At 36.7% G+C, this 25201-nt stretch overlaps 1 protein-coding gene across 12 annotated transcripts in view; it reads right to left on the bottom strand.

The window, feature by feature from the left end:
* NBEA (neurobeachin) overlaps positions 1 to 25201 on the bottom strand; it is a 667546-nt gene that overhangs the window by 28901 nt on the left and 613444 nt on the right. For all 12 annotated transcript variants that reach the window (XM_082700384.1, XM_082700385.1, XM_082700381.1 and 9 more), the window contains one exon: positions 11079 to 11246. In XM_082700384.1, the coding sequence (XP_082556510.1) occupies positions 11079 to 11246 (168 nt within the window). The remainder of the gene's footprint in view (positions 1 to 11078; positions 11247 to 25201) is intronic.

Genomic DNA, 25201 nt, shown 5'->3' with positions numbered 1-25201 from the left:
ACATAATTCAGTTTTACCTGCTTATATGTAATACAAAGCTCCCATTAGGGAAAGTTCCTATTAGGGACAGTTTCCTGTTTTTCCCCTCCCTACCTTCTAGATAGGCCCACTTTGTAAAATCCTCCAGAACCCACCTGCCAAGTTACAAAATTACCCACATTTTCATCAAGCTCTCCTTTTTTTCTCACTTATTTTCAACAAGCTCTCTCTTAGTCTTATGCTACGCAAAGGTCAGGGCCAAGGGTACAACTGCATCATCTATGTCCTGCACAGAGGTGCCCAGTTGGGGAGCAAATGAAGGACAGAATATACTTCAAATGCCAAAGGAAGGAGCACCTTTTATTATTCCTCTTTTAATGAGGGTTTCTTTTTTAATTTGCACAAAGGGGCCATCTGTGTTGGCGATGGCCGAGACACACACTTCACTCCTTCGACCTGCTGCACCTCTTGCTTAATTGCTTTTATCTCCTTCTTGCCTTCCATCCCCGCCAAAAACAAAAGCTTCCTCCTCTATAAATACTGATACATAGCTGGGATTAAATCCTCAGAAGAGGAAGTAAATATGCTGTGGCTAATACGCATTATGTGTATCCTGTTATTATGAACGTTTTCATAGCCAGGGTACAATTACATATGGTGACAGATAAGTGGTAGTTCAGAATGATGTTCAAATTACTGATAAATTCAAAATATTCTAAAAGAAAGATATTACTATGTAGGTGAATAAGCAAGCTTTCTCCCTTCCCTTGTGTTTATTAGTTATCTAGAGTATACCTTCTTTGGTCTCCAAGAGATAAAAACTTCGGTTAAACTTGCCTTTCCACAATGCAAAACTTTAATCCAAATACATTTTTCTCCTGTAGAATCTTTACAACTTCTCGTTACATTTACATTTGTAAGTGTAATTTAGTATTGTCTTTCTGGTGACGTGTCATAAGGTTGAAGTGATGAGAAAGACAGTGAGAGGAAGCTAATAAGGTAAAGCTGTCAAATGACCTAGTTCATCCATTTTGCTTGGTCCGTGTCATCTTTTAAATTGTTTTCCAGAAAAGTCAGCATTTTATAAAGTACGACAGGTTGTGCTACCCACAAGGCAAATATCAGACTATGCTGAAATTACTAGTTAATTATTGATAATTTTTCAGAAAATAAAAATAGCAAAAGTGATTCCTTGGGGACAAAGAAAAGGATTTTCTAAAAATTTCCTGTATTATTTCATTTTATAGCTTGTACTTAGCACGGTTTTATTTTAATGCTTTAAAGTGGATATTCTTTTTTTTTAACCAGAAAATACACCTTTGACATACAATTAAAAATATATATGTGATTTATATCATCTTTCTGTGCTACCTCCAATTCTACCAATTCTATACCAAATAGGAAAAAGGAATGGAATTTTCAAAAGTCTGAAATGATAAAAGAAAAGATTACTTAATGGCAGACTGTATTTTAACTGATATGCTTTTGCTTTATTGTTATAATAAAACAAGATCATATAAAGCATTACTTTTTAATGCTAGAAAAACAGGAGCAAAATAAATCAAGAAAATAATATCTGCATTTTATTATTTCTTGCTTTACAAACATTAAACTATATAAAAAATTAAAAATGCTATTTTATATTCAACTGCTTCTAATTTGTCATAGAAACTCCACAATAGAAGAACAATCGTGTTTCCTTTTGTTTTAATAATCAGCTGCATTAAGGCTAAGTCTATACGAGCAAAATTTTTAGAATATTTCAGTAAGTACTTAATAACTCAAGTGAAAAAGAGAACCACATTTGCTGTAACTATCAGACCATGTTAGGCACTATTGAGAGAGAGGATTCTGAATTGTTCATTTACATGCTTCAGTTTTGGTTTTATTCTTTCAGTATAAACCTAAAAGAAACAAAGAGGAGAATTATCCTCTTGCCGAGTACTATTTCTGCCTGGACTGATGAGTTATAATGATGATATTACACATCTCACTTAACAAAGGAATATGAACAGTGAAGGTGAAGAGCAAGCACCATATCCTTTGGATAAAAAAAAAATGCTCCGTCCCAAACATTTTTTTCTTCAAATTAGGTCAGTGCCATTGGTGGCAAGCTCACTCAATTTTTATGTTTAAACTGATAAGAACAGATACTACACTTGATCTTAGCCAAAAGGCCGAGAAGCGATCAATTTTTATGTTTAAAGATAAGTAAAAGTCAACTCAGGTAGGAAAAGTACATGTATTTTTCATGTGGCAGGTAGTGGCTGTTCCACCCTGGATGCCTTAAATAAAGTTGCCTAACGCAGGGCGCCTGGGTGCCTTCAGCTCAGGTCCTGATCCCAGGGTCCTGAGATCTAGCCCAGCATCGGGCTCTCTGCTCAGCAGGGAGCCTGCTTCCTCCTACCTCTCTGCCTGCTTCTCTGCCTACTTGTGATCTCTGTCTGTCAAATAAATAAATAAAATCTTAAAAAAAAAATTTGCCTAACACTGTGACTAACTCAGGGGGAACACAGTAGTGAGCGGGATCATCTTCCTTGCCCCGGACAGACTGGCTTTCAGAGACTGCATCCTTGCTACTCTCTTGCTCCTCTATCTTCCCAATCTTTTTGGGCAATGAGAGCGCAGGACAGGAAATAGGAAGAGGACGCAAAACTTATCCTCTGGTCCTTCCTTGCTGGGTGCCAGTTTGCCAGTGGCTGGGTTGCAGGCCACAGCTCCACATTGTGGAGTCGACCGGGGCTCCATCTCATGACCATGAGGATCATGACCTGAGCCAAAACCAAGAGTCGGATGCCAAACGGACTGAGCCACCCAAGTGCCCATTGGGTTGACCATTAAGTAGTACCTAAGTAAAGGACTCAACCCAGAAATGCTTATGGAATGTGAGAAGAACCAGTACAATGTTCCTGCCTAATTCTCCCCAGTTGAATCAATGTATATAAAGAAATTCAATGCTGGCTGATGCAGGAAATGGAAGTTGGGGGAAGATGGTGGTGGAGGAGGAGGAATGAGAGACAAGTTGTAGTACCGGTGATGACCTTTCCTCACCATCAAAATAAGTTCACATGGAGTGTCTGATCATGGAAAGGAAATAAGGAAAATAATAAAAGTTGAGAAGATTTGCCTGGAAGTGGAATGACATCAAGACAAAGGTTTACCAGGTGGTGGTATAAACATTACAAAATGAAATCATATACTTTTATTAGGCTAAATTCAGATTAAAAAATAGTATTTCATTTATTTGGCAGAACAAAGTACTCTTTTTTGATCTTGACATAAATGGGAAACAGCAATTTAGATATACTGTATTGAGATTTCAAATGGCTTTAAGTAGGCTCATTATCAATATGTTTAAAACCTTTAAAAATGAGCTCCCAACATCTAACTGAAATGCTTAGGTATTTAGATTGAGTAATATCTACTTCAACAAACTGAAGCATGCAATATGTTTTGAATAATTGTTAATTTATGCTAAGGTAACAACTGTGTAATATAACTGAAATCTATGTTAATAGAAGATAAGGAAATCCCTTCCAGCTATTTCTATTACAAACAGCAGGCTGCAATTTTCACCCTTCTTCCTTGTGTAAAATATGACTTTAGATTCTTGTAAAAGCATTTGCTGTTAATTTCTGAAAATCAATAATTAGCACTTCTCAACACTACGCAATAAAAATAACACAAAGACGAGAAAAAGCACATCTCACATAAATGACACACATTCCACTTGGACTAGCTGCATTATTTATGCTTTCCTAGTGGACGATTGATGACCATGGACTAGCTAAGGACTGCAGTAATTACAAGGAGAAAAGATAAACCTAAATTAAAGATTTATTCACTCATCAAAATCAAATGTGTGTCATTAATTTTCTTGATACTAATTTCTACATAGAAACTTCTTTATTCACTGATTCTTTGCAATGCAAGTCTCACTGCTCTGAGTGAGGAACACAACATACAAACACATCTGAAACTACACTCTTGTTAGTTTTAGGGATTATAAAATTTTTCTTGCTCCCAAACAATTCTTTAAGCTTCAAAGAATACCTCATGTGTCTTTCTACTCCCATAGTTTAAAATGTAGGGGGTTTCTTCCTATTTTATTTTACTTTATTTTATTTTATTATTTTATTTTTCTTTCTTTTTATTTTGGCATTTGAATTTGCTGACATTTTTAAGTCAGTAAAACTTCCAGCAATTATAGGGCGAAAATGAAGATGGTTTTAAGAAATCTTTATCAGCCATTTTTTTTTTTAAGATTTTGTCTATTTATTTTACAGACAGAGGGAGAGATCACAAGCAGGCAGAGCAGCAGGCAGAAAGAGGGGGGAAGCAGGTTCCCTGCTGAGCAGAGAGCCTGATGTGGGGCTCGATCTCAGGACCCTGAGATCATGACCTGAGCCGAAGGCAGAGGCTTTAACCCACTGAGCCACCCAGGCGCCCTTATCAGCCATTTTTTTGATCATTTGTTGCAATCACATCTCAGAATAAATGCCCAGGAGAAAAACCGCGAACATCCCCCACATGAAAACAATCAGGGCAAAGTGGGCAACATTGTGCTACAACCCACTCAAGTGATCCACAAGGCAGGTGTTGCTATCCCTTGTCCGACAGTAGAAAGGAGTCAGATATGGGGGAAGGAAAAGACAAGCGATAACAAATTCACAGAAGGAATAAGCAATGACCAGACGGCCATCAGTATCATCCCTACAAATGCCTTCATTTACATCATTAGGATGAAAAGCGGATTCATTTTTTCCTTATAAATTTTATGAGCTCATCTTCTAGAAAAGCCAGCACTGTAACTGTTTTGGTTAAAGACACATCTGTCTTGTGGTTCTTGACAGCCTTATCGTGTCAGGTTTCTGTAGTAGCAGGAATGGTTTAGCAAGAAAATAAAGTGAAAACTGAAGGAATCTATCCTACTTTCTTTGGGCATATTCTCACTAAAGCAGGTCCAAAGGAATGCTTTGCTATCCCTGTCAGATCAAAGAAAGAGATAAACGCAGAAAATATAATCTAAGAAGACCAAGAAATATTAGTAACAAGAAATTGGACTAAAAATGCCACACTTTTATAACTACTGGTAATATTAAAATTTAGTATTTAGTGTTTTAATAGTTCCAGCATAGATAAATGTGTACATATGCATTAATAAATAAATATTGCATGGCCCATATGTCCTAATAGTTTGTCAGAAAATAGCCTTTTGTGGTAGGCCTGTGTATATACCTCCCACTGTCGAAGAGAAGTCATTTAAGTCATTTTTCAGTTTGGCAGTATCGACTGCACATATGATGATATAGAGAAATAAATTATTAAAACAAAAGTTCTTCCAAGATAGTACATTTAATTATGCTTTTAGGTAATGATAGCCAGTATCTGTGGAGTGCTTTATGGTTTACAAAGTGTTTTCCCATATCTTTTCTGATATGATCCTCAAATATAGAAATAGGTATCATTTCTGCTGTCATTTTCTAGGTGGGAAAACCAAGGTACGTAAAAGTAAAGTGACTCACTTAATGTCTCATATTGTAATGACTAGCTGTGATAAAACCTATTATCTGACTTCTACCTTTCTATCATCTTTTATTGCCTCTTACATACCATATAATCATACTTCAAGGAAGACAGGCTTGAGTAAGTATATCCATGATCAAAGAGTGATCCATTTTAGAAACACTTGTAGAATGAAATGTTTTTCACTCATTATAAGAGTATAGTATATAAAAAAAGAATGTGACATTTAATTTGTAATCTCTACTAACCAACTATTGACTATGCCATAATCCCCTAGTGCCTTTGGAACTCTTAACACTGACAAAACAAGTTTTTCTGGAAAGTGGTTAAAATAAACAATGAATAAAACGGCTGAGAAAGAGTTTCTTTCTTTCTTTCTTTCTTTCTTTCTTTCTTTCTTTCTTCCTTTCTTCCTTTCTTCCTTTCTCTCTTTCTCTCTTTCTCTCTCTCTCTCTCTCTCTCTCTTTCTTTCTTTCTTTCTTTCTTTCTTTCTTTCTTTCTTTCTTTCTTTCTTTCTTTCTTTCTTTCTTTCTAGAGAGCAGAGGCAAGTGAGGGGAGGGTCAGAGGGAGAGAGAGAATCTGAAGCAGGCTCCACACCTAGCGCTGAGCTCGACGGGGCCTCAATCTCCATAACCTGAGATCATGATCTGAGCCAAAATTAAGAATTGAACTTAGCCAACTGAGCCACTCAGGCATCTCACTGAGAAAGATTTCTTAAAACCACCTTAAAATTTGCCTTATAATTCCTGGAAGTTTTACTGAGTTGAGAGTTTTAAGAAATTCAAAAGCACAAACAAAATAGAAAGAAAAACCTTACAGGTTAAATTAGTGACATGGGAATACACATTAGGTGTCCCTCATTTTTAAGAATCATTTGGAAAGTAAGAAGAATATCCTCTCTAAAACTAGTTGTATTAGTAATTACTGTTACTTTAAAATCCCTAGTATTAGTAATTACTGTTATTTTAAAATCCCTAGGAAGTAAAGGGATTAAAGCAACCCTGACTTGAGAATCAGGAGACCTCACCCAAAGCTGACTCTGGCACTACATAGACAGGTGTCCTTGGAAAAATTATTTTATGAGAGTATTGGCCTAGATGAAAGGTTTTTAACTGGGGATGTGTATGAAATGCTTGGAAAGATTTTTGTTTTTCAAAATAAACCTGCTTGACCCCTCTCCCCGGATATCCTGAGATGCCTATGGGATGGGGAGACGGACAGTGGATACGGAGTTAGATGGGGTTAGATGGATATGGCAAGTGTACCTGAAAATAGTCAAGGGCTTAGGGATATAGAAGCAATTCAGTCAAAAGCTTGAAACTCGGTGATAGGTACATGGAAGTTCATCACACCATTCTCTCTCCTTTTATAGGAGAGGCAGAAAAGCTTTCCAGATCTTCTTATACACCTCATACACCTTAAACTTTAATGTCTCAGACAAGTCCCTGGGGATCTCCTCAAATGCATGTTCTGATTTATTAGGTTGGAAAGGCCTGAGAGTCTGAAGTTCTCACAAGTCCCAGGTAATGGTGTTACTACTGGTTTGTGGACTATATTTGAGTAGAAAAGAATTAGAACACCATGGGACCTGATAATTACTAACTAGAATATTCTATTTCCTCAGTAGGTCATAGGATGAATGGACTTTCGTGGCCATCATTTGGTAAGTAAAAATATAAAGCAAATCACATCATTTTTATTAATATGTAAAATTAATTTTACATAGAGCTTAAAATTACTGCTCAAATAGCTAAGCTCATCTATGAAATAACGTGTCTAGAAGATTATGATGTAAGCCAGGACTTAAGACAATTTAAATAATATCTAATATCCAACAGATCTAGTGTTTACATATTAAGAAAAGCTTTGTACCAGAACTGTTCTGTCATGTTTCCACCCAGAGGCTGTCATGATAAAGTTTATTATCAGTTACTGCTTTACAAGTATAAAATAAGTTAAGCTGTCATATTTTTCTCAGGCAAAGATCCTAAGCTGTCAGAGAATGTCAATTTTAAATCTGACATAGAGAAGAAAATTATCTGTTATTCTGACCTCTAATTTCTTGACATTTTAATGCCATAATTGCTGTGGTTAGTGCTGCTTCATGAGTTCACCTGTCAAGGAAGAATGAATCAATAACCTTAAGCCATTTCTCAAATTTTAGCCCTGACTTCAAAGCTCAAAGTTATACACAGATTATAGGAGATACATATAATTTTTTAACAAGAGACATACTAATATTCATATATTAAATATTTATTGTTTAAATCAGTGCTTAATTTAAGCATCCAAAAAATCACCTTCCTTAGGCTAGTTGGAGTTCAGTATAAGATAACTATAACCTGGGGTGCCTGGGTGGCTCAGTGGGTTAAAGCCTCTGCCTTTAGCTCAGGTCATGATCCCAGGGTCCTGAGATCGAGCCCCGCATTGGGCTCTCTGCTCAGCAGGGAGCCTGCTTCCCCTCTCTCTCTGCCTGCCTCTCTGCCTACTTGTGATCTCTCTCTGTCAAATAAATAAATAAAATCTTAAAAAAAAAAGAAACTATAACCTTCCTCAGGTTTTACCTATGTGAAATGTAATGATCTTAATATTTAAAAGACACGAAGACAAACATTATCAAATAAAGGAAATTCATTAAGCTACATAAGAGGGCTAACATTTTGAATAATGCTTTTTCCAAGAGTTTGTGTCCAACCATTTAGGTAGGTATCAACTTTCACAAGTCATGGTACCATAGCTAGTCCTCTGGGATCTCAACAGTGATGTTTTCATAAAACATGCTGTGCCTCCTAGAGGGCCTCCTCACTGGGAAAATGTATATGTTAAGGGGATGTAAATGGCTACCAAATAATGAATATACTGCACTTCATTCCACATTATCTACATTATCTACAGAGTTCTCTTGGGTGACAGTAGATGATAAACACTTCTCAGGTTGGCAAATATGTCATGTATTAATCCTTCTTTATAGAGAGAGCACTTGACGTAGAGGGGGATCAAACTTCTTGGCCAACACTAGACCACTTACAGATTTTAGGTGGGTTCCCATCTATGTGGATTCTTAAATGATAGTGCAGTACTTTTTTTTTTCCCACAGAATCTCAGTTTTAATTACTAATATGGTAAGAATGGAGAGCTATATCTCACTCAAGCCTTGAATGAGTGGAGGACGTTATTCAGAATATGTTAGGTTTCTGGGGTAGAGGAGATAAGTGTGGGGGAATAGGAAGAAGGACAGTTAGCTCATGTCCCTTGTTACCATTTAGTCTGCTGTGGCTACAATGTAATAAGCATGTCTTAGCGGTCTTAAGGAGATAAAGTGTCTTCCTAAGCAGACTTGAGTTGACAAAGGTCCACGCGGTCAGAGCAAATGTCTCTCTGTGCTGGTGTGTGCTTGGGGCTCTGCTGGCTGGCCGAAGAAAAGTAACTGTGTTCCAGATGTGTGCTCCCTAAAAGAGTATTCTGAGAACGGATATCAGAGTTTTTGGGTCAGGGTGGCAGGCGAGGAGCTGGGGTAGAAGGACGTATCTATCACAGAATGCCTCTGGAAGTTTCTCTGGTGGAACCTCCATATTCAACAATTATGTGCTCAGAATAAGAATGCTAGAAGGAGAGGGTCCTGAACTCAGGCTGCCTAGTGCTTGGCAACTGGCCTCACTATGAGGAAATCAGGAGCAGTAACATATTGTTCAGACCATCTTCATAATAAGCAAACACCATGGCTGAACCACTCTCATCCAATTAAAACTTTTTAAAAATTATACATTTTCATGTAGTATTTCATTGGGAAGTCCTATAATTTGATAAGTAAGTCCCATGCATAGTTTTTTCCCCCACTATCCAAAGCAAGGATGTGAAATTTTACAGAAGCAGGTATTTTTATAGAATTTAAATAATAAACACAATATCTATGTAAAGAAAGTCTCAATTCTAATTCCATTTTCTTTTTATTCCCATTTATCATTTTACTGACTCTCATATAAATACTACAAACCTGCATATGTCTGTCAACTGTAATGCTGTCTTGTACTTTCATTACGTACAGTATGCTTAAAAATTATATTTTCCCCAAGAGGATTAATTGCAACTTTCTTTACAAGGACAGAACTCTATATTGGATAAAAAGGTATGATCAGCTATTCAGAAGTAAAAAGGTTTATGGTATTTAAAAGTCAAAAACCAATTTGGAGGTGGTCTTGGGATAAAAGGATAAGCTTCCTCCAATTGCTTTTTTTTTTTTTTTCCTGATTCTAAAGTTATTGGTTCTAAAAGGAGAATATAATTTGTAAGGTGTTTACGGAACTGGGCAAAGGTGTATTGTGAAAAAAGTAATTAAGCTCAGAATGATCTTCTATAAAATAATCTGATTACAGTTTGTACAGGGGTTACTAAATCAGGCGAGTGTAATGGTTTGCAGAGAAAAATCCCTTTTTTCACCCATGAATTTCTCGATACCCGTCTTCTCTCTCATTCATTTATTCTGCATCTCTGCTCCCTTCTTCCAGCTTCAGGCACAATCCATTTCCTCACACGCACAACATGACCTAAGACTGCACCTAATGACATGCTTACAATGTGTTCTCTGACTAATTAGCCCTAAGAGTCCAATGAGCACTGATCTCAAGTCTCTCTCCTCTCTTCTTCCCTGCTGGAAGCCATACAAATGGAGCCATTTTGTTTTTGTAGAGGTATGTAAGAAACAAGTTTATGGATGTAGATTTTTCTTGTAGAGCTTTACTTCCCAAATCTACAAGCTTTCCACTTCTAAAATTAAAAGTAAAAAAATAAAACAAGCATTCCACTGATGGGAAACGTAGACACAATTGCTTGTTTTGCACCCAGCAGATGGCCACTATCGGGGGAATGGAGGCTGGGACGTGGCTTCCTAGCAGCGACACTTACCCAGCAGCTGTTGCTCCGTTAGTCTTTCACCTATCTGAAGTCATTTTGTGCAGTGGGGAAGTGATTTAAGTAATATTTTATATGAATATTTTCACTAAAAATACTTATGCACATAGTAGAGCACATAATTCCCAACTGTTAGCTATAAACTTTCAGGGTAAGAACATACAGGAATAAAAATACTCTACCCTCATCTATTTTATTGATGTATTTTGGAGAACATTCTGGAATAAAATACTATACCGTCATGTATTTTATCAGTACATTTTTTTGAGCATTCTGTCTGGAAGTCTGTAATTTTGCTTTTATTAAGAAAATGCACGCTAGCAGCTTATTTTAATGTGAACAATTCTTTTTCAAATATTTAACTACGTTTCATTAATAACATGCACAGAGCATTAAGCATTTTAATGAAGATGCTGAAATAAAACAAGTAAAATAGGAATACTGAAGTGCATTACATGTGTCTATAATTCAAGAGAAGAACACAGCGGTCTCATTACTTGGTTTTGACATATAATATTCACTTTCCTACATTTGTCAAAACCCTGAAATTTATGTTTTATAAAAATTTGTGTTTAAAGGAAATTTACAGAGAAAGAGATGGAAAGCCAAATTTGTGCCTGAGAGATGACAGAAACTTTTGGAATAATATGGAACTTAACACCTACCTCCCTGAGCACCGGGTCAGTGATGCTATCCAGGTTCACAGAGCCTTCATAGGTTAAGTAGTGAAAAACATTCAGAGCACGGACGGCTTCCGGTCCTCGCTGTTTGTAGCCAAATATAAGGTCAATCCACTGATGGAGTTGGCAAGAAACAAATTCACTTTCCAGGGCCTGCAATGAATGAGTCAAGAAAGATGTAAGAGACTGTACAAACTTAGTAAATCTCCCTTTTCCTTAATTTGAAATACTCTATATAAAGAAGTACCATATACTCTTTGCATTACATATATTACACATTTTATCTGCACGTATTAGATGTCCGGTTCCTAGAAATGGTAAAATAATACAACACAGACCCGACTGAAAATTTTCTTTCAAAATGCTTAACTTTCTTGTGGCTCCATTATGTATAGGACACGATTTTTAAACATTAAACAGATTTCTTAAAAAGACACATTCATGTTTTCAACAAAACTAACTTGAAGTACCTGTTTTAATTTTACAGTAATTTCATTTCTCATTTTTAAATAATTTCATTAGAAACTTTGATATACACTTATTTTCCTGCCTAAAGTCTTCAAATGTAATACTAACACTACTAAAAAGGGGATGCCTTCTCTTGGCTACAAATGAACTCTTGCTTTTACACAGCCTAGGAATCACTGGGCAATTTTACATGTTGGCTAGCTAGTAGGAAATGAATGCAAACTACTGACAGGCAATGACCAGACGAAGCTTCTGTAAAGAGTCAGAAAAAAAAGAAGTCCTTTTCATTGCATAAGAAACATCATAAGCTTCCTGGAGGTATCCTGACATGTAGGCACGGAGTTCTGTTCATACCTGTGACATGAGCAGTGTCGATCACTTTATGGCTCTCTATGCCTCTCACTTACTGCATCCACTTGTCATCAATTTCTTATTGATTTTAAGAGCACACTGATTTCAGCAACATGGACAAAAGCTATAGAGATAGCTTCTTAAATTTCAACTAAGTGTAGCGTATTAAGCAATTTTCTAAATTACAGCTGTAACTAAATATGTGAATGAAGTCATTCTATGGCTTCATGACCCTGATTTCTAAGGCGTTGACACCAATTTGGAATAACTTAATTAATAAATGATTTCCTAAATCAGCCCTCTGATAATTTCATTTGATTTTTTAATCTACAAAATGTCCGAATGATACTTTGTAACTTTTCCTATGATCATATTTTACTAGTAATTTTATTTCCCTCAACTTGATTGACTTCTTTCAAAAGTTTTGGTATTTTACTTATACCAATTACTGTGGATGTTTCTCATTCAGAAATATAACAGACTTTATTAAAGGTAGTTTCTGTACTAAAACTAAACATAATTCTATATTCTCTATCTTAGTTGTATTGATATAACAGCTCAGACTAGAATATAGGGAAGAAGACTAAAATATAAGAACGAGGATGGTTAAAATTCTATATCTGTTATGTCAATACTGTTGATTTGGTCAATGTGTATAAATGATTCTATACAAGCAGTGTAACTAGTTGATAAAGAAAAAAGTCAGTTTAATTATTTAGTAATGTTTTCAGTCCTCAGTACAATAAATGAAAGGACAAAAACAAAAAAAATTATGGAGTAGCTATTGTCCAAATGTATTCATGGGAATTCAAAATAGTGAAATCAGATCTGCTACTTAAGGAAGATTTTAGGGGCAACGGGGTGGCTCAGTCGGTTGGGTGACCGACTCTTGTTTTTGGCTCAGGCCATGATCTCATGGGTTGTGAGATCTAGCCCTGCCAAGGGCGACCTGTTCACCAAGGAGCTGGCTTGAAGATTCTCTCCCTTCACCCCTCTCCACACTTGTGGCATGCTCTCTTCCAAATACATAAATAAATCTTTAAAAATAGAAATAAAGCATGATTTTACCAACACCATCACATAATCAGTTAAGCAGCAACCATTTCAAATAAATTTTATTGGTACCACTAGACATATTTGGAAAGTATTGATGAAACTTAATATTATTCTGTTACAGTAAAATAATTATTGACTAAAAGGCCAAATGTAGTTGTGAGAGGTAGAGGGAATAATAATTTTCACTAATTTGAATTTTAAAAATCGATTTGTTCTCTTTTATCTCCATCTCCTACTTTCACTTCCCTTCTCCACCAGAAGCAATATCTGTTAATATGTTTGATGTTTCTCCTTTTGTTTGCCTGTGTTTTTATAAAATATTACTCCTTATATGTACGTATACATATTATGCATGTCTTTTTGATTCATAGCAACGGTACAGGGTTATAGATTTCACTTAGTTTCTTATTGTTTCCATGTAGCATTGCTTTTGAAGATCAGCCCAGGTCCCTGTGTTCATATGAAGTCCATGGTGCACAGAGCTGCCCCCAGCAGTGAGCGCTAGACTGTCTCTAACTCCTTCAGACAAAATGCTGGGATGAATGTCCTCTATTGCATCTTATTTTGGATCTTGGTGAGAATTTCTTGGGGACTCATCATCTGGAGTACGACTGCTATGTCACTGTAGTGGATGTGTACAGACTTAAGGACCCAGAAGTCAGTAGGGCTCAGATGCTCTTCAGGATGGCTGCCCCTGCCTCCACTCCCTCCAGCAGTGCATATAAGGTTCTATATGTCCACACCCCCATCAACTCTTAGTATTATCCAGGTCTCTAATTTAGCCACTGTAAGATATGTGAAACAGTATTCCATTGTTATAGTTCTCTAATTAACAAGGAATTTGACATCTTTTTAATATAGCCATTTGGGTTTCCTCTTGTGTAGACTTCTTGTTCACATCCTTTGCTCATCATTTTATGGAGGGTCCTGTCTTTGTGTTGCTACTTTGCAGAAGTTCTTTATATATTTCAGGTAATAGTTCCTTGTTGGTTTAAAACATTGCAAATACATCCTCCAAATGTCACATGTCTATGAACTTTATCCATGTTGTTCTTTGTTAAATAGAAATTCTTTTTTTTTAAATTTTTTATTTTTTATAAACATATATTTTTATCCTCAGGGGTACAGGTCTGTGAATCTCCAGATTTACACACTTCACAGCACTCACCAAAGCACATACCCTCCCCAATGTCCATAACCACATGTTAAATAGAAATTCTTAATTTTGAGTTAATCAAATTTTTTTCTCCTTATTTTTATGCTTTTGGGATTTTGTTTTGAAATTACAAAGATAACTTTCTATAATTTTTATGTATTGGCTTTACTTTTATGGTTTTACTCTCCAAATCATGATCTTTAGTAGACCTAGAGTCTACTTTCACTCATATGTGGTATTAAATAGGGATCCAGTATTATTTTTGTTTATGTAGAAGTCAGTTTTTCCAGTACCGTCTATTAAACAAACACACCTTTCCTCAGTGGTATGTGATGCCATCTTTAGTGTGTGTATATTTGAAACAAAGATATGAAACTGCTAGGGTTTATAGATATGATAATCTACCTAGAAAAAGCAATACAATCAGCAGCGAAATTATTAGAACTAATACAAGGGTTGCAAGGTACCTTTTTCTTTCTTTTTCTCCTTTCTTCCGTCCCTCTTTCCTTCCTTCCTCTCTTTTCCCCATGCAACCATCCATTCGGATATGTATGAGTCTCTAGGTCTTTCCACTCTTTTTACTTCTTTTATCTTAGTTATCTTTATTTCTCATGTATCTTTACATTTGGTGAATTTCTTTTTTTTTCAGTCATTACAGCTATTTCTGGGCCTTTATTCTTCCCTAAATAACTTTTATAATAAGTGTACATAGATACATCTTAATTATTTAGAGAAGTCCAATAAACTTATGGATTAATTTGGGAGAATTGATATTGGGTTTTCCCATCCAAGGTCCTAGAATGTCTTTCTACTAATATAGATTATTTTCTATGTTAAAAATTAGTATTTTCTTGGGACGCCTGGGTGGCTCAGTTGGTTAAGCAGCTGCCTTCAGCTCAGGTCATGATCCCAGCATCCTGGGATTGAGTCCCACATCGGGCTCCTTGCTCGGCAGGGAGCCTGCTTCTCCCTCTGCCTCTGCCTGCCATTCTGTCTGCCTGTGCTCTCTCTCTCTCTCTCTGACAAATAAATAAAATCTTAAAAAAAAAATTAGTATTTTCTTGGGATGCCTGGGTGGCTCAGTCATTAAGTGTCTGCCTTCAGCTCAGGTCATGATCCCAGGGTCCTGGGATGGAGCCCAACATCAGGCTCCCTGCTTGGCAGGAAGCTTGCTTCTCCCTCTCCCACTCCCCCAACTTGTGTTCCCTCTCTCACTGTCTCTCTCTCTGAAAAATAAATAAATAAATCTTGTAAAAAATTAGTATTTTCTCCATAAACGATGTGGGAATTCTTGCTTAAATTAATTTCCAGACAGTCCATAAGTTTTGATGTAATTATATCATTTCTAAAATTACATTTCACATTTGGTTACTAATGATATAAAAAAAATGCCATTGATTTCTTTAAGGTGATTTTGCTTCAGGCAAGTCTTATTAGTTATAGTGACAATTTCTTTATTTTTTCTTACAGAATTGTTCTTAACTTTGACGACTACATTAAACAATAGTGGTGATATGAAGCATCTTTGTCTTTTTCCTAATCTTAACAATTAGTCTTTTTGTAATACACATATATACACACAAATCTCATACATGCTATATCTATATACACACACATTTACACATTACATTATATATATACACACGCACAAATATTATATATACATATATGTGTATATTTATGTATAATTGTACACATATATGTGTGTGTATATATATATAAAATTTGGGGGTTAGATAATATTTAACTACTTTTGGAATCAAGATCACACTAGCCTCATGGATGGCTTGCCATGTTTCCTGCAACTACTTTCTAAGAAATGACTTTATTATCTCTTAAAAGTTTGGGAGAATTTACGTGTAAAATAATATGGCCTTCGATAATTTGGAGATGGGAAGATTTTACCATTTACATTTCTTTAAGGCTTTTAAGTCTCTATTTCTTTTGGTGCCAATTTCAACATTCTCTATATTTTTCTCAGTATTTATTTCATCTCAGTTTAAAAAATTATTAGTTCATTCTTGTTTACAACACTCTTTAATTCAATTTAAAAAATCTCTAAGTCTATAGTTATTTATCCTACCCCAGTCTATATGTTAGACAGGCAGCAGAGTGAATCATTGAACGATTAATTATTTAAATAATTCTGCCCCAGCTTTTTTGGGGGGATTATAAAAATTAAATGACAAAGAAACAATAAGATAGCAGATTCAACAGATAATGTCTTGTAGATTGCCTGTCTTGCTAGTCACTATGGGGAGAGAAAAGAAAATCTGGAAAATCTCTTTTCCAGAGAAAAAAAAAGAAAAGTCAACCCTGGTTCTAAATCAAATGCATACCTGAGAAGTGAATTTTAGATAGCCCGTGACAAAAGCATAAAGACCTATCTCAAGCTAAAGGCTGACACTGAGGCTTAACTATATTCTAACCAGTATCAGTCTGTTACTAAATACATGCTATCTGCTTATTTGTTCTTTACAGAAGTATATTTTCTCGTACAAACCCATTTTGGACTCTGAAACAAGATTTTATTGCAAATACTTACAATGGAAAAATATAAAGAAATACTTGATTACTAAGCTATTAGGGTTATAATGGTCTTAATAGCTTTCTTTTCCCTCTACTTGCATATCTAAAAGCAGAAGCAATTGTTTTAAGCCTAGATAAACCAATTCCCAATCCATAATTCTACCCTGGGGATCTGGGAGGAAGGAAATAAAGAGTGAGATTTAAACCAGAGAGGATACCTCTTAGATGGATAATAGTTACCTAATTCTAATTTCCATGTTGTCTCATGGGTATTCTGGAGATAGGTTTAGGATAAAGCATCTCCGAACTTATGAAAAAGGAAACTAGGCTAGGGGTATAAACTCTGAGGAAAGAAAATTTGTTTCTCCTGAATTCTTTTTATTTAGGAATAATGAATTTCCATCTCCTCTTCTAGATTAGAACAAGAATATTTCCAAGCCTTTTCTCTTATTGCCTCAAAAATTTGCTTTTGATATTGAAAAAATTCTCTAAAGAGAGTTGCATCATGTAGTCAAGGGGATAACCAGAAATCATAGCACGACTTTTTCTGTAGGGGGACTTAAATTATTCTGGACTTGATTCTTTCTTCTTCTTCTTCTTCTTCTTCTTTTTTTTTTTTTTTTTTAAAGATTTTATTTGTTTATTTGACAGAGATTACAAGTAGACAGAGAGGCAGGCATTGAGAGAGAGAGGAAAGCAGGCTCCCTGCTGAGCAGAAAGCCTGATGCGGGACTCAATCCCAGGACCCTGAGATCATGACCTGAGCTGAAAAAAGAGGCTTTAACCCACTGAGCCACCCAGGCACCCTGGACTTGATTTCTTACTGGATGTTTAACCCAGGGGATTTTTCTCCAGTCCCACTAGCCCTACCCTGGTCTTAGCTCTCATTGTTCTCTACATGGGCGACTCCAATACATCTCAACCTCTCTCTCTAATCCAACTCCTCTTGCACCCTGCTGGGGGAACAGACTTCTGAAACCATCACACTCACATTGTCCTCCTCTGTTTCAAATATCCTAAGGTTCCTCCTAGCAAAACACATTAGGGTTAATTTTACTGATCCCTAAGGCCTTTTCAAACCTTGCTCCCACCTTCCCCCACTAGTTCTTAGGACTTCCGAATATACCTCATTGGCTCCAAGGAGCACAGACAATTCACAGTTACCAGCACAGAGCAGCCCATACAACCTTTGAGTCTCTGTTGCTCCTTTATCCCCTTTGAAAGCATTTCATCCTCCTGCTTCTTTTTCAGTCTTACCCATCCTTCTTACTCAACTGCAAGGTTTGTTTCCTGAGTTCTCCAGCTCACACTCTATGAATTCTTCTATGACTTTCTATGATACTTGAAAGCCATACCCTCCTGTTTAATGGAGTAAGATAATGTATACACATTTACTTGTGAAAATCAATTTGCATATAAATTGGAAAGTGCTATACAAACAAATGGGGTTATTACCAATTAGCACTTGTTTCAAACTGGCAACACTGTATCCTCAATTAGAATATAAGCTTTTTGAAGATAGGGATCATATCTAATACTTCTTTTCCATTTGTCATAACTCTTAACCTAGTATTAAGTAATAAATATTTAATAAATATTATTGGTTAATTAATTAAGCAATGGGAAAGATACGTTGGTAACAAGAAGGAAGAAATGTCAGGGATGGTAAAGAAGCTCATTCATTCATTCAGCGAATATTGAGTGAGCATCTGTTATGCCCTGAGACTATTCTAGATTTTAGGGTTATGACAGTAAATAAATCAAGATCCCTGCTCAGCAGCGTCTACACTATAGTGGGGGGCAATCAACACAACCCCAGATAATTAATAAGCTACAGAGCATGTCAGAAGGTGGTTAAGTGCTAAAGAAAAAAGAGTAAGGTAGGAAAGAGAGTTAAGGAGTATATATGGATGGATTGGGGTGGACTGTTAATTTGGCAGAGGTGGTCAGAGAAGGCTTCTTTGTGTTTGTGACAATTAAGGACCGCAATGAGGAAAGGAACTACAAAGATATCTGGGGGAAGAGGATTTCAAATGGAGGCCAACAGCCATTCATTCATTCATTCATTCAACCCTAATCCATTCATTATGAAGCATCTATTATGTGCTAGATAGTTATTTTAGGCAGGAGATACTAAGATAACCAATACAAAAGCTCAGATCTCTAGGAGCATGCCCCATTGAAATGCAAATAAACAAGGTGAAAATACTCTAATCTCTCTCCAGCCCCCAATTACTAACTATCTACCCCAGAAACTAGCCTAGGAGAATATACAGATGAATAAGGATTCCATGTCCTCAAAAATATCAGTCTAGTGGGAGATAAACATGGCAGCTTGGGCTTTTCCTGGGCTCAAACTCTAAGCTGACAATAGGCACTAAACACCTAACCCCATCCCATTTCTAGCAGAAATTACTAAATATAATGATGCATCTCCACTGCTTTATCCATCACCACTCTACACACTTGCCTGTATAAGACTAGAGAAATCTGAGAGAAAATGGTCACAGCTAGGAAGCTGCTGAGCGAGGCTATTGGCTTGAACTTTGTTATTTTTTAAAAATTATTTTTCTTTAAAAAAATTTTTTTATTTAAATTCAATTTAGTTAACATACACTGAATTATTAATTTCAGGGACAGAACTTACTGATTCGTCAGTTGCATCTAACAGCCAGTGCTTATCACATCATGTGCCCTTCTTTTTTTTTTTTTTTAAATATAATTTTTTATTTTTTATAAACATATATTTTTATCCCCAGGGGTACAGGTCTGTGAATCACCAGGTTTACACACTTCACAGCACTCACCAAAGCACATACCCTCCCCAATGTCCTTAATCCCACCCCCTTCTCCCAAACCCCCTCCCCCCAGCAACCCTCAGTTTGTTTTGTGAGATTAAGAGTCACTTATGGTTTGTCTCCCTCCCAATCCCTTCTTAATGCCCATCCCCCCAGTTACCCCACCCCCACCCCCACATCCCCTCCAGCAGCGCTCAGTTTCTTCCCCATAGTTAAGAGTCTCTGTGGTTTGTCTCCCACTCTTATTTTACTTATTTTACTTTTTCTTCCCTTCCCCTACATTCATCTGCTTTGTTTCTTAAATTCCACACAGGAGTGAAATCCCATGGTATTCGTCTGACTGACTTATGTTGCTTAGCATTATATTAGCATTATACCCTCTAGCTTCATCCACGTTGTTGCAAATGGCAAGATTTCATTCTTTTTTGATGGCTGAGTAATATTCATTGATTAACTTCTTACTAACTTCACTGCTACCACCCTGGTCCAAGCCAACATCATCTCTCACAGAATCTGCTATCCAGATATGCCTGATTCTACCCTGTGCCCTCCACAGTTCATAACTACACCGTAGCCAGAAGGATCCTTTCAAAATGAAGTAGGATCATGCCATGCTTCTGCTGCAACACTGCGATGACTCTCTATTTCACTCAGAGTAAAAATGCAAAGAGTTTACAATGGCCTTCGAGGCCTTCTGTGATCTGGCCTCATTGCTGTTCAGTCTTCTATTAGGTGCCCCCTGCTCACTCCACCCCAGCTCCCTGCCTTGCTTGGGAAGCACATCCCTGCCACAGGACCTTTGCTCCAGATGGTCCTTCTGCCTGCAATCGTCTCTCCCAAAACAGTCACTTGGTCCACTCTCTCACCTCCTTCCAGTCTTTAATGCAAATCTCACTTCCACAGTGAGGGGATCCTGGCCACCTACTCTTGTATTCCTGGCCCCCTTAACCTTCCACTACTTCTTTTTTTCCATAGTATTGATTAATTTCTAATATACTATGTATTTTACTCATTTATTATTTTATTGTTTGTTTGATCAAAAGTAAGCTCTATGAGGGCAGGGATCTTTGTATGTTTCACCCATCTACTCCAAACACATGAAACAGCACGTGAAACACTCAATAATTACCTGTTGAATGAATGGATTAGAGCACCTATCAGTGTTTGCTGGCACTGATGTGTATACTTGTCAATGTTCCTACTAGAGTTTGAGCTCCTGAGGGCCATTCACTGTGTTGCTCATGCTTGGGTTTTCAGAGCCCCGAGCAGTGTGAACGGTGTACCAGGCCCTTCATGACTGGGATAAAAGAAGGAATTTCTCTACTTGAGTTTTCTTTCCAGTGGAATCCACGTTCAAGTCTTCTTTTGTGTCTTCCATAATGCCTTCCTCAGAGCTGGTTCAAAGATTTGTGGAATAAATAAATCCCCAGTTTTAGAGATAAGGAGTACCCTGAAGCTCCACTATATTAAGGGGGAGTCTTAATATAGTGCGTCCAAGGGGTCACAGCTGGCCCGTGGCAGAGCAGGCACGTAAGCACAAGAGCTCTGTTTCAGGAATTTGAGTTTGCCGCAGAACACTTCCACAAATTCTCATTTCCTGAAAATTCTTTTCAGTATAAAGATATAATTCTTTTAGTATAAAGATATAATTCTTTTAGTATAAAGATATACCCCAAATGCAAATTGTTACCTATCGAAAAGAGACTTTTTCTTTAAAATATAAAAATCATATAAAGGATATGATATAGCAAAAACAAAACCACATTCAGTTCTGCTTTCTCTGCCTCAGTGCCCTGTGCTCTGCTCTGCAGATGGAGACTGTTCTACATTTGGTCCAGGAGCACCAGGGATCTGCTGGGCTGAGGGCCGGATGAGATTATCAGAGCACATCCGTGAAAGGCCTTTTTCTAAAACAAATTTTAAAAAAGGGCAGATTATGATTGATGAACCCAGCATTAGGGTAATGTTATCAGAGATACTTTCTCTTTTTGTCCTTTGTGGAGAGGTCAGATTATAATCACGTTAGAACCGAACACAGTGCTTTATTAATGTTTCATGAGTGAGTCGGCTGTAATCAGCCTAGCCGGGTGTGGGTAAATTAAACCAATTTTTGATGTATGAACTCAGTGCACTTAGAATTTATTGAAATGTCTACCCAACGTGTCCATATCACTTTTCCTGTTTTTCTAATGAGATCAAATTTTGGATTTCACCGTTCTTCAGTAAAACACAGTCCTTGTCCCTGTATTTACAAAGTATAAACAACTGTAATTAATTATATATACTATTTCCCCTAACCAGAAAACCAATTAAGCAAAAAAAGTACATCCTTAAAAACCAAAGTACTGTCTCCTTTTTAAAAATAAGAGAAGGAAATTAAGTTGTATACATACGCAAGTTTCCACAAAATACATCAAATACCTTTTCGGTTGCTGCCATAAGATAATAAAACTGATTTATCATCAGTGATATCATCCCTTTTTATAGTATTACTTTTGTCTTCTTTGCTTGAATTTCTTAATGACAGCTTGAAAGAAGGAGAGAATGTTCATGGATGTAGAATACTAATCCATACAAAGAGATGAATGTTTTTTACCACTGTGAATGTCATTTCTTTGGGATATATGACATTTTCATTTTATACTTTAGGCTCATTACAAAGAACCCCTTCAAGTAACTGAAGATAATCCCAGCCCAAATTATACATATACTAGAGTACATTTTCTCTAAACCCATTTCCTAAGAACTAAATCCTATATGAGCTACCCAGCTGGGACAAAGTTAGAAACTTTCAATGTTATAAAACAATTTGAAAACAATTTGCATTCATGGAATTTGTGGAAAATTTAAACCCTTCTGCACCTATATCTGTTACTCAGGCTTTGTATATTAGAGAAATAATCATCAAATAATGATTCCTTCAGTAGAAAAAAACAGAGAGAGAGGCACATGATTGATTAAGTTTCCTAGTGTTGACACAGGGGTCTTGACATGAATTCTGCATGACATCAGCGTGATCATTTCCCATCAGAATGGCCCGAAAACTGACCAGAAGTTGGAGCAAAAGGTCCTGTGAAGGACAACGTGGGCTATGAAAAGCAGCGCAGGGGACACTGAGGGAGGATGGCAGCTGCGGAGACACACAGCTACTCCTCAGAAGACGTCCTCTGAGAGCGTGGCTCCCTAGCCCTGTTCTCAGGGGCAGCACCTCCCATTGCCCCTTCACCGGAATTCTGACGCAACCAAGAATGGCAGCTATAGATGCAGAGCCTTGTGTATACCAAGGCAGCCTTCCCTTCCCATTCTGCAGGGACCCTTCAAGGAAAACCCAGGCAAAGAAGACAGGAAGAATAAATACCTCTCAATCCACCCAGTCTGTGCTACAGGCACTGCCTACATATGGTCGATTTAACCTGGCCATGCACCCCGTTGCTGCAGAGAAGCAAGATGGCGGCACTTTGATTTTTTTTCCAGTAGGCAGAATTTTGTGTAAAGCCTTTCATTCCATGGAGTAGAGATTTAGTTAAAGTCTTCACTGACTCATGAATGCCAATGAGATAACAGGAATTTGGTTTAAGATAGAGAAAACCCCCATGCCTTGCTTCTTTAATTTCTTCACAAAAACAAGTTGGAAATTGTTATTATAATAAAAATATAACACATAATACATAATATGTATATAATTATACATGTAATATATAAATAAGAATATGTTATATGTCAATTACACCTCAATTAAAAAAAGAACTACAAATAAGTACGATGCATTTCTGAAAATGTTTTATGGTATTTTCTGAAAAGCACAAGTATTTATGTCTCATATTTCAGTCAGTTATAAAATTTACATCTTTTGAATATGTGAGAGAAGATCTTTGAGGACAGTTAATTCATCATATCATATGCAAACTTTAAGTTCCTAGTACACTATATGTACTTGGCTTGACAACACACTTGACTTGATAAATCCGTATTTGCAGTGACAGTAAATAGTGAGATTTATTTTTTTTTATAAAGATTTCATTTATTTGACAGACAGAGATCACAAGTAGGCAGAGAGGCAGGCAGAGAGGAGGAAGCAGGCTCCCTGCCAAGCAGAGAGCCTGATACGGGGCTTGATCCCAGGACTCTGGGATCATGACCTGAGCCGAAGGCAGAGGCTTTAACCCATTGAGCCACCCAGGCGCCCCGTGAGATTTATTTTAAAGAAGCACTGCATTTTGTCTTAAAGTTTGCTCAGCAGCACTTGCGCTGATAGAAAGACAAGATACAGGAGGTATATAAACAGAAGTCAGGTAATTATCAGTCACGTGATAGTAACTGGTAAGGTTAGTATAAGGAGTAAGTTATTTCTTGTATTTTATTTACATGCAATAGAGGTACTCTGGGCAACTACAGATATAAGTTATTACTGTAAAGTATTCATGGATCTAGATAGATGAAGCCTTATGATTTTTCTGCAAATTTAGTCAAGTGTATATGGTCTTTTTTATTTAGTTTATATGAATACTAATTACCTGATGGCTTCTTATCCATAATAATTATCTTTCCCTATATTCACAAAGTTCTGTATTTGATGCTGTCTTGGGGATTTGCTTTTAGAAGCACAACTGCCTTTTCTTTTTCAATTAGGCATACTATTAATAAAATTATTAATTCTGGGGGCACATGAACTTCTTTCACTAATGAGGAACACAAAGGTTGTATCTATAATGAATCACTACTTAATGTTTTATTAATATATATGTAAAAATGTTCTGGCATCTAAAAAGCACATGAAGAGACACTCAATATCACTAGTCACTAGAAAAAAGGAAATTAAACTATAATGAGATTTTACTTCATATCCACTAGAATGGTTATAATAATAAAAAAAAAAAACAGGCAATGACAAGTGTTGGTGAAGATACAGGGGAGGTGAAAGAGTCACCCTTAGTAGGAATGTAAGATGGTACAATCACTTTGCAAAATAGGTAATTTTTTAAAAAGTTAAACATAAATTTACCATGACTCAATAATTCTACTGTAGGTATATACCCCAAAACAATGAAAACCTATGTCCACACTGAGATTGTTATGTGAATGTTCATAGCGGCATTATTTGTAACGGCCAAAAAGTGGAAACCCACGTGTTCAACAACTGATGAATGGTCAACAAAACAATGGCCTATCCATCCATGGGCTACCATTACAAAAAAGAGCCAACTACGAATATGTGCTATAACATGGATTAATCTCAGAAACTATGCTAAGTAAAAGAAGTCAAACACAGAAGAACACATATCATACAGTTCTAGTTCTATAAAATGTCCAGAAAAGGCAAGCCTATGGAGAGAGAAAGTTGACTAGTGGTTGCCTGGGCTGGAGGTAGGCATGGGGAGTGACTTCAAATAGGCATATGATCTTTCTGGAATGACAGAAATTTTCTAAAATTAGACTGTGGTGATGGTCACACAACTCTGTAAATTAACTAAAAGTTATTAAATTGTACATCAAAAGAAAATAAATTTTATGGTAATGATTTAAAAAAATTTATAAGGTGGGGCACCTGGGTGGCTCAGTGGGTTAAAGCCTCTGCCTTTGGCTCAGGTCATGATCCCAGGGTCCTGGGATCAAGCCCCACATCGAGCTCTCTGCCTGGCAGGGAGCCTGCTTCCTCCTCTCTCTCTGTCTGTCTCTCTGCCTACTTGTGATCTCTGTCTATCAAATAAATAAATACAATTTAAAAAAATTTATAAGGTATCTATTCATAT

The sequence above is a fragment of the Mustela nivalis genome, assembly GCF_964662115.1.
Source record: "Mustela nivalis genome assembly, chromosome: 15".
In the NCBI taxonomy this organism is placed as follows: domain Eukaryota; kingdom Metazoa; phylum Chordata; class Mammalia; order Carnivora; family Mustelidae; genus Mustela; species Mustela nivalis.
This window is presented reverse-complemented; position numbering and strand designations above follow the sequence as displayed.